General features: G+C 39.8%; 1 protein-coding gene across 2 annotated transcripts; it reads left to right on the top strand.

Moving 5' to 3' along the window:
* Positions 1–1,659: 1,659 nt before the first annotated feature.
* LOC133140434 (cytosolic 5'-nucleotidase 1A-like) lies at positions 1,660–9,027 on the top strand. 2 transcript variants are annotated; one of them, XM_061260414.1, is made up of 8 exons: positions 1,660–1,790; positions 1,930–2,007; positions 2,197–2,323; positions 3,882–3,989; positions 5,328–5,389; positions 7,094–7,219; positions 7,416–7,763; positions 8,361–9,027. In XM_061260414.1, the coding sequence occupies exons 1-7, from the start codon at positions 1,722–1,724 to the stop codon at positions 7,752–7,754; spliced, it is 909 nt and encodes a 302-aa protein (XP_061116398.1). In that variant the 5' UTR covers positions 1,660–1,721; the 3' UTR covers positions 7,755–7,763; positions 8,361–9,027. The 2 variants fall into 2 exon arrangements, with proteins under 2 accessions (XP_061116398.1, XP_061116390.1); XM_061260406.1 differs by lacking the exon at positions 8,361–9,027 and having other exon boundaries at positions 7,416–8,184.
* Positions 9,028–11,363: the final 2,336 nt, after the last annotated feature.

Genomic DNA, 11,363 nt, shown 5'->3' on the forward strand with positions numbered 1-11,363 from the left:
GAGAGAAGCTGTCTACCAGGAGAAATTTCCACTGAACTGTAGCAACGTGAGCACATATGTGTCATAGGGCATGAATACCAGTAAGATAAGAGAATCAGAAACATTTGTTTCAAATATCATCACGAGCTTGCAGAAAAACAGGAGCCCACCTAACCACAAAGGAGGGGGCCACACTGGATTGACCCCAGAGCTTAGAATTGTTTCTCTCAGCTGGCTGCTGACTGGAGGGAGACAGGGACTGCCCCACTCTCCCCAGCAACAGAATGTGTATATAAGCTGTAACAAAGTATAAGGCATTGCTCTCCGCTTTGGAAGCGCTGGACCCGATATGCATATTGTACAAAGCTGTTTAAACTCTCACTTGTGCAGAGCAGATTGTGTTGCAGATTTGTATCCAACAGTAGTCTTATCCACCTAACCCTGTTCAGCCATCACGCTATTGCACGGATGCAGACAAGATGGCAGAAAACATCATTTGAATCTTTTAGCCTCTGTTTGTAATGCTCTTCTATAATTATGTTGGGTGTGGGGGGTGTATGTTTGCAAAATGACAGCAGATCATAGCCTGAAGCAGAAGGCTTGACAGTAGTTGGTGCTCATTCTACAACTGAAAATACAATAGCTTTATAATTGCCATCTTGATAAAATGCCAGAACTCTATAGGACGGGAGTTCATTGCTTTAATTGGGTAATCAGGTGAGGTTTGGTTAGCGAGCATTCTCTTCAATTCAGGGCTGCCCAACCCTGTTTCTGGAGATACTGAATACCTACAGGAGGGTTGAGCTCTGGAAACAGCGTTGTGCAACCCTGGTTAAATGCATCCCAGGTATGTACGCTCACGGAACCTGTAGGCATGGCCCCACATTCCTTCTCGTACATCCGAGGTCTGCCACACACACCGTCTGCATTCATCATGAGGGCAAACCCAGGAGAGGGCATTCATCGGGAGGGCAAACCCAGGAGAGGGCATTCATCATGAGGGCAAACCCAGGAGAGGGCATCGTGTGGATAAAATGTTCATATACCATGTTCCGGGTATTTTTGAATGATCTAACATTCTACCTAAAAAAGAAAGTTTTCTTCCAGGAAAGATTGCAATTGACTCTTCAATTATCAGTTTTGATAAAAATAGTAAAAATCTAAAAAGAAAAAAAAGAAAAAAAAGGAAAAAAAAACACACAACATAACAGGAGGGATAACCTACAACATTATATATAAACGGAACCCAAAGTAAATGTAGAATGTCATTGCTCTGCGTCAGCAGACACAGTTCCCAAGCAGTTTCCAGGGGAGGAAAGTTTACAAATAAGTTGACATGTAAGTTCCAAATGTGTACCTAATTTCATTTGCAGGGAAAACAACCAACACATACGCTTGGGATATCTTGGCAAGGATAAGAGCACACCTGGGTGTAGTTTGGGTGAAGAGAACATCTCTTGGGCATCTCGGTTCCATTTGCTTCTTCATGCAGCATGTATTTTGTTTGAAGTACAGGAAGAGACAATTAATTTCCTCTATACATAGCAGAAGATTGAATCCAAAGATTGAATGAATGAAAGATTATTTACGTGGCATAATGCCATTTACCTGAGCATTATGGGAGGGGCTGATTCTCTCAAGTTATAAGGCTCAGCAGGTTATAGACGTTTCAGTTGATGAACAGACATCAGCAGGTTGACTTAAGTTAGCACCAAATATAAAATCTAGTGTGAATTACAATTATGAGCAGCAGGAAGACTAAAGGACGCAAGACTGACAAAGGAGTTGGAGATGGACCAGCAGGCAAACGTGTGAGTGATACAGCCTATGTTTTGATATCAGATCTCCCCTGCTGCATGAGCCATACTTGTTGCTTGTGCTGCCCAGTTTATATTTTCTACGCATTATCCGTGTATAAAACTGTGCTTGCCTTTCTTGCTGTAACTCCAGGGACCAATGACCATCGCAGTGTCTGAAATATTGCTGATTAACATGGAGAAGCCAGGAGTGGCGTTTCCCTTCATAAAGGTGGGTAAAGAGTGTTTTTTTTTTTTATTCCAATATTAATTGGCATGAACTAATGTAGTCGCTAACATGAATTAATGATGTGCAAATACACAAACAAAGCTGGGACAGATAAACTTCTCAGTAGTTAAGAACTGACATTAATTATAATAATAATAATAATAATAATTGGCAATGTAATGTGTTGAACAGGCCTTACTGAACGTGATGGACCATTTCCACGAGCTTTACCCGGACAGTGAGATTCCATTCCACATTGCACTGATGACTAAAAACCAGACTCAGGAGAAATGCCTAAGAAACCACCTCAACGAGTTAGGTAGGTAGAGTATATTCATCTTGGCACAAATCCCCATTACCAATATGTGTTTTAGTGTATGGCACTGCATAAATGTATGCTAATGCAATAGATATAATGGACAGTGTCATTATAATCAATGTCAAAGTACAACATTGAAAGCACAGGAATGTTTAAAATGACTATCTGTTTTTGTAGTTTGTTTCTATGTTCATGTGGTTTAGTCAAACATTAATCCACTGAAAATTAGGCCTCTAGAATCTGTTTAAACTGACGATTTTAATCAAGCCAGCTAACCTATTACCAGCTAACCTTGTTTAATGTTCAGCACTCTGAATACAAGTGGCATCCACAGCTAGAAGTCCTCACTTATCCCATATGTAAATCAGATTTATATGTGAAAAAATGATCAGAAACTATTTTAAGTAGTTAATTTAGATGTTTCTATACCAGCCATGTCAAGTAACCCACGTACCAAAAAATAACTTTAACAGGAATTTTCTAAATGACCTATTTCCTGTACAAAAAAAACATTTACTTAACATACAGATATAGCTACTAAATTGTACTTTGTGCTTGTTAACCAACATAGCTGGTGATTTGCATAAGCTTTTTTAAAATATATTTTGTCATTTCTATTTTATGGGGTATTTTATGTGGAAAAATAGCAAACTTAATCTGCATTTTCCAGCATATCCATTTTAAAATAATTAATCAATAAAACTAAAATGTGTAAAAAAAAAAACCTTTGTAATTCCCCAGTTATCAGGTCATTTATCACATTGAAATATAAAAACTCTGCCTTAATGCACTGAGAGAAAAAAATATTCTAACTAATTCATGAATGTGTCCTTTTTTAATTATACATGCATTAATTTGTATATGCTCCTAAAAATGTATAAAAGATAAAAATGCAAAGTGTTCTCATTCAAAATATAACATTTCAATTGGAGATTAGAGGAAAGGATTTGATTTCCCTATTCACACGTGGTACCTCCTTAAACTGTAGGTGACCTGCTGGATCAACCTTTATGGAAATGTTCAATTTACATCCAGATTAAAATTTTGAGGCTTATTAACCCTTGTGTAGTCTTAACATTCTGTATACTCCCTTTATCGTAAGGGTAAAAAAATGACCTGCCTTCACTAAACCCCTAAAATAAATCAGCTGAATTGAATTTTATATTTTGCATGAAGAAACAACCTGTGACTCATCACAAACTTTGTCATCAAATTTTCAAAGTTGAAAAAAGATAATTCAGGGAGTTTGCTCTGCTGTTAAACATAGTCATTTTTGACCCGTAAGAAAACACAAGGATTAAGTTGCAACAAGTATTCAATTTCAATTTAATTTCAATTTAAATTTTTATTTGTATAGCACTTTTTACAAAGGCCACATTTTATGTAGTTGAATCAGGGGCAACAAGCTGACAAATATACTTACTAATCAACTGAGCTTATGTTGTTGGAATCAGGGATAAGAACCATGTTATTCCTCAAAACATTCATGGTTTTAGCTGCTTTCTAACTCTAGCAATGAACTGAATAAAAACAAGGTTTGCCTTTGTTTGCCCATTAGGCTTAAGTCAGGTTTCAATCCATCAGGATGACTACAGCAGCAAACCTGAACCGAAAGTACTCTACCTCTCCGAAGACCCTGGCAAAGCAGAGAAAGCCATTGAAAAAGGTAGAGTTGAAAATGCAGTGTCTCGGTGGTGCAGCCTGTACAGCACTGACCGCATGCTCATTGCGAGCCGCGACGTCGGCGGTTCAAATCCGACCATCCGACATCCGACATTTGTTGCATGTCTTCCCCTCTCTCTCGCTCCCATTCTTCCTGTCTCTCTATACTATATACTGTCCAATAAAGCTGAAATAGGCCTAAAAAATAAAAGCTGAAAGTTGCAAACACAAAAATTAACCATTTGTTTCCAAATTATTTGAGTACAGCTACTAGGTGATACTGTATCCTGGCCGGTATTTAAACAACCCTTTCCTCAACATTGACTAAAAGTAAATGCCAGCATTACACATTTTTTTACAAACTCAGTTTGACAAGTTAGTCATAGTGATTGCTGAACTCACCAAACTAAATAAATATATATATATATTTATTTTAAAAACATATATGTAAAAGAAGAATGTCAGAATGAAGTAAATGGTTTACACAGCCATTTCATGGTACCCATATGGCAGCGATTCTCAAAACGTTTTTGTCACAAGGCACACCATTTATGAAAACAAGTATTTCCAAAGCACACCTTATGATTATAGCTATGCAAATGACATAAATAAGAGAAATTCCACTTGGCCAGCTCCCAAGGCATACCAGTGTGTGACAGCAGTTTGAGAACCACTGCCTTATGGTATTGTAACACAGTGGCTTATATACAGTGTATTAACACACTTAAGCCCACAGGGAACTATTGTTTCCGAAGTCACTACCACTCTCTTTCCCTCTGTAAATATTTTTTTACTCGACTATAGATGCTTTAAAAACTGGCAGGTAAATAGACAACTGAAGGGACAGATTTAAACTTCCGGAATAATGTACATCCTTCCTATTGTGTGGTGCGGTTTCATTCCTGCTACATGTTTCTGAGAAGCATGACAGAGGCAAAGTTCTTCAATAAAAGGTCAAATATAAGTAGTTAGCAAGCATCTATGTTTTTGTAGTGTCCTAAGCAACATCACTAGTAACAACCAACATTTTATGTTTATGTAAGTCTCATAGTTTTTTCTATATTTAATTTAAAAAAGAAATCCAAGGTGTAGTCAAGGTTTTAATGAGGCATATGGCATCAAGGATTAACTAATTTAGGATACTGATCAAAATAATATATTTTTGTATTATTAAAACTGTCTAATAATGTCCAACCAACAACATTCAACTGAAAAACAAATACATAATTTTTAGGAAGAAACAACAATACCCTCTTTGCACAAATGTGCACTGCCTTTTATCATGGCGGCTGTAGTCGTTAATAAGCCTAAAAGTAAAACATGTCTCACTCCTCCAAAACAGGGCATGCAGCTGCCATCATGTTCCCAAATGACAAGGAGAACCAACAGAGTGAAGACGGAGAGGTACTGTGGGTGTGAGAGCACCAGCTTTCTGGATTTTTTGTTCACAGAAATGACAGTTATGGAGAGGGGAAATATTATTCTATTCAGGATCGGGTTATTCTCTAATAGGATTTCTTTCTTTCTTTCTTTTTATGTTCGATGGTTGACATGCTGTATTAGTGAGTGTAATTTATGCTTCAATATGTCATGCCATGTGCTTTAATAATCTAAGGGGCTAAATTGAAATTATACAACGGATGGGTCGGGTCCATTGTCTATATTGGTCAGTTTGCGGCCGTGCCAATATCCATGATATACGCACGGCTGAATGGAATGTTCACACATCTTTTAATATAACTCCGCATTTGTAGATGACTGTTATCTACCTTGTAACCGGAACTAACGTTACAATAATTTTGCCGCAAGTACCCTAACGTTACTAAAGTAAAAGACAATTAGTGATTTTAAAGTGTTCTTTGACCTCCTCGGGGATTTGGAAAGGAGGAGGAACGAAGAAAATAACTAAAAATTAAGGCTTCATCGAAATAGCCTACCAGGAAGTACGGCAAACGCCGGCGAAGGAAATGATTAGTGTCATGAAGACGCTATGAGTTATTTAAATAACTGCACGTTATCTGGCAGTGTCCAGATAAACTTCTACAACAAAAACAAATGAATTGTGTCAGTGTCGCCAAGTGTAACGTAAACAAGCTAGCTCGCTAACGTTAGTGCAGTGATGGTACATTATTGCATGTAGCTAACGTTAGTACCGTTGCTTCACTGGTGCAGTGGGGATACTAACCTTAGCATTATTGTTGCTTGGCAACCAATAAACTGCTGTTCAGCGGAAGAACACATAACAAAACGTTGTTCTTGTCTTTCGTTTGTGAAATTTAGAAAGATAAATGTGGTTACCCGTTGTATAAAAGCGTTATGGAACTCGACAATGTGGTGTATGGTGAATATTGGCACAGCTAGGGGGTGGTTACGCACGATGCGAAGTGGATCTACTTTGCAACTTAACGTTATCATCATCTCGCCGGTAGTAGCAAACGAAATGAGTGATTTTAAAGTTTCCTTTGACCTTCTCCGGGAGTTGGAACGAATAATATAAAACTAAGGCAACATCCGCGGATCGAAATACCAGCAACACCATCAAACCCCGGCGAAGCAAATGATGACTCATAATGACGCTATGAGTTCTTTCAATAACTGCACGTTATCTGGCAGTGTCCAGATAAACGTCCACAACAAAGACAAATGACTTGTGTGTGTCAGTGTCGTCTGGTGTAACGTAAACTAGCAGGCTAGCTAGCTAACGTTATGTAGTGTGGATACATTATTGCAATAGTATATACGGTTGGATAATTCAGTTTGTACGTTTTGCATTCTAATAAGAAGTTCCCACCAGTTGTGATAAATGCTATATTTTTAAGTATGTTATATTTATAAAGACCACTACTTTCTCTCATAACACAGTCAAGCACTCGCTGCATGGGTGAATAATCGACCCTGGAGCTGTGCTGGGCCTAGTAATGTCACACATAGTAGCTATCCCTTAAACAACTTGAAAGGCATACCTTACTAAAGTTGTTTACTTTTCTAGAACTAGGCGGTTGCTTAAGGGATAGATTCTACGCATGATGTTACTAGGCCCATCGACGTGTGCCTGTATGCCAATAAAATGTCCATCTTGTCTTTTCCACCATCTTTGGCAAAATTCAGCTTCGCGTGGCATTTGACGGAGATGGCGTCCTGTTCTCTGATGAGTCCGAGATTGTTTATTCGAAGGAAGGGCTGGAACCCTTCTTAAAAAATGAGAAGGATAAAGAGGACATCGCTATGGAAAAGGTATCGTCTCTGTGCTGCTCGCAGTCAGGCAGGCAGGCAACTACAACTCCAGTAATGGTGGCATAGTTGGCAAAGCAGAAGCGCCTTCACTCGTCGAAGGCTACTTTGTTTGGCTTTTGTGTTTTTGACTCTGGCTTACACAACTTAGGTTCGATTGAATGTGGTCTCTGACCAGCCCTGTGACCTTCATCCTCAGGGTCCCCTGAAGTGCTTCCTGGAGGCTCTCAGTGACCTGCAGAAAAAGCTTCCTAGCAAGAGTTGGTCTAAAGTGCAGACCTACCTGGTGACATCCCGCAACCCGCTCATTAGTGGCACCAGGGCTCTGAAGACCCTGACCACTTGGCAGGTGGACATCAGCCAGGCTTTATTCGTGTCCAGGGCCCCAAAGGCGTCACTCTTGGCCACGATCCGCCCGCACATCTTCTTTGATGACAAGAAGAAGTACATTGATGAGGCACTGGAGCTGGGGGTCATCTCTGCCCACGTGCCTTATGGGATAGGATATGCGACCGACAAGGGTGCCTGCAAGAAGTGATAAACCATGGTAACCATGGGAAAGTTAGAATGAGAAACTGATGTATTATTCATATTTTTATTTTGATCTCAGTTCACTCATGATATATATATAGTCAATGGTTTGTTTAAAGTGTGCGGAACAAGGAATGTTTTAATTATATTAATTCATGCAAGCCTGTAATGCTATATTAAAATATAAACCTTTAAAAACATTGTTGTCAAATTTGACCTTTCAGAATGAGTCCAATTCTTCAGAATGGACAATGCTGCTGTATTGTATTTATGCTCCACTATGCACTCCATACATTAGGCCCTCCTATTGGATATTGCAATGAAGACACAAATAAATGGCCAGAAAACATAATATGTGACCCATTCTAACATAATCAGTCATAATCAATGTTTATGTTTTTAGCTGCTTTAGGCTTTCATCTTCATTTTGTCTAACAATATCTATAATAATAATTGACTTTCATAATCTTCATGCCAAATTCAGTAAAAATAAATATTTTTTATGATTCAAATGTCATGATTTTGTCATGATAGATGCATACATTATGTTTCGTTTATTATCTAATTTCATCTAGTGTATACTTACCTGATAGTTTGTTTTTCTTGATGACAGACCATCTATCATGACAAAATCATGACATTTGGATCATTCAAAGGAGAAGAGCCAGACTGGTTGAAGCTTACAGGAAGGGGACAGGAATGTCCACAACCACACATTACAACAGTGGTATGCAGAAGAGCATCTCTGAACATACATCAAATGGGGTCTGTATGGACTCAAATGTTGTTAATCGCATAGTTGTAGATGGCTATGTTTTTCGTAAGGTACAATACAACTGGACAAAAAACAAGATACCTATTATGACAACTAGGAAGTGGCTAAACTATGGTGGGTGTGATGTCTACCAGACATAATTTGTTATTTTCTAATGTTAAATACTGCTTTGGAGTGCATTTGTGTTCAATTGTACTGTTTCTTTAAAATAGTCATGTTAGTTAGTTAGAACGCTTCACTTCCGGTTAGTCACTTCCCGTTAGAAAGCAGGAAATGCAACAACAACGGAGCCGTGTTTGATGTGCTAGTTAAGGATCTTTTTGAATCCTCCCAAAAGGACTGATACATCATTGTCGTAAGTGATCATATTTCATCAGTCACATGTTAAAGATAATGTATTAAGGATTAGTTGATAAAAATGTGGTTCATAAGTTAAGATAAAAAACGATTTTATTTACAAGTATGTACAATGTAATTCATGCTTTTGCTACAATTCTGGGTTGGTAAAAACGACAAAAAAACGTCTGTCATTTATTTTTGCAGTTTTCACTCCATGTCATGGTGAAGGAGTAAGCAGTAAACGTTTTTGTCAACTACTATGACGACGACTCTTTGCTTCATTTTGAGTGGAGTTTAACTTGATGTTTAGATTGCGGTTGTTACACCCTTACGAGAACATTACAGTGAAAAGACAGATACAGATCAGTATTTGCAAGGATCAAAATGGCTTCCAAAAAAGGTGGAAAATCATCAACCTCTGGAGGAAGATCTTCATCCTCTTCGTCTAGCAACGCACAACGTGTCCGGGCTAAGGCCGAAGCAGGCAAGATAAAAGCAGCATACACATCACGAGAACTAAAGCTGAAGCTAGAGGCAGCTAATAAGGATTTGGAGGCAAGCGCTAGAGATGCTGAGGTACAATTTGAAAAAACGAGAATAAATGCAGAACTAGAAGTTTTAAAGCTACAATGTGAAGCAGAAGCAGCTACAGCAGAAGCACAGGTTTTGGAAATGGCAGATGGTTCCCAAGTGATAGAGGAAGTTGCAGCAACAGAGTATGGAAATAAAATAGAACGCACTAGTGAATATGTTCGTTCACAAAATGCCCTGACACAAGATTCTCACTCTCGTCACTCACCCTTGGAGGATCCATCCCATATGGGAATCGATGGGAGTTTCAAAGCACTTCCTCACTCACATGTTGCGGGTCCATCCTATATGAAGCAAGATGGAAGCTTCATACGACACTGGTCACCTGAGGAAGACATCGTTCAGTCATCATCAGGTAACCAGAAAATAGAATTTCAGGCAGCTGATGATGTATACTTACCTCAGCGCACAAACGGGAAAAGTCAACCATACACTCCAGAACAAATGAACGTTCACGCTCAGCCCTTCATCCTGAAACAAGCTTCTCAAGTAGTCACAACATCTGTAGCAGAACCCTTGGCGCAGTACTTAGCCAGACGAGAGCTTACAAACTCCGGCCTGTACCATTTTGATGACAAGCCAGAAAACTTATCGCGTATGGTACGCCTCGTTCACCAATACGATAAGTGATGTTAATTTGAGTCCAGCCCAGCAACTCGACCTCATGACAAAGTGGCTTGGCAAAGAGTCAGGTGAATACATAAAACGTATACGCTCAGCGTATGCGGGCAATCCCACAGAGGTGCTAAATAAAGCATGGGAACGTCTCCGCGAGTGTTACGCCGCCCCAGAGATCATGGAGAAGTCACTTTTTCAGCGTCTGGAGAGTTTCCCCAAGCTCACCAACAAAGATCACGCCAAACTCCGGGAGCTCTGCGACTTGCTGTATGAGATCCTCGGTGCCAAAGAAGATGGCTATCTCACGGGCTTGTCGTATTTGGACACCTCACAGGGCATCTCACCAATCACAGAAAAACTGCCTTTTGGACTTCAGGAAAAATGGTTGTCCACTGGCTTGAGATTCAAAGAGGAGAACAATGGACGGTTCCCTCCCTTTGAATACTTCTGCAGATTTGTGGGCTGCGAAGCCAAGAAGAGGAACGATCCTAGCTTCATGCACCAAGGGAGCACTGCAACCTTGAACAAACAAGACAGACCAGCCTTAAAGAAATTCAACAATAACAGAACAAAAATCAACAAACTAATGTTGACCTGACCAAGACCTGTCCAGTGCACAACAAGCCACACTCACTGCAGGATTGTCAAGCATTCATTAACAAACCAATCGACGAAAGAAAAGCTTTCCTCAAGGAAAAAGGAATTTGTTTCAGATGCTGTGCGTCCACTTCACACCTCGCCAAGGATTGCAAGGCATCAGTAAAGTGTCAGAAACGTGACCGCATCTACCATCTCACAGTCATGCATCCTGGCCCGCCACCTCAAAACCCAAAGGCTCCTTCACCGTCAACAGATTACGGCGGGGAGGGAGAAGCCGAAGCACAACCAGCTGTAGTTACATCAAGCTGCACAGAAGTTTGTGGCGAGGGCAAATGGAATCGCTCCTGTGCAAAAATCTGCCTCACAAAGGTTTATCCTAAGGATGCTAGGCACAAGGCTGTCAATGCCTACGTGATAATGAATGACCAGAGCAATCGCTCACTGGCAAAACCAGAGTTCTGCAACCTCTTCGATGTAGAAGGCAAACCATTCCCGTATCGACTGAAAACCTGTTCTGGTTTAGTTGAAACGTCAGGGAGACGTGCCGAAGGATTCCAGGTTGAATCTCTAGATGGTAAAGTGGTCATTTCACTCCCACCACTCATCGAGTGTAGTGAGATCCCAAATAATCATTCGGAGTTCCCGAAACCAAGTGCTGTGTTACAACAACCTCATCTCCAGCATATCGCCAAA

Source organism: Conger conger, chromosome 1 (assembly GCF_963514075.1).
Source record: "Conger conger chromosome 1, fConCon1.1, whole genome shotgun sequence".
NCBI classification, from domain to species: domain Eukaryota; kingdom Metazoa; phylum Chordata; class Actinopteri; order Anguilliformes; family Congridae; genus Conger; species Conger conger.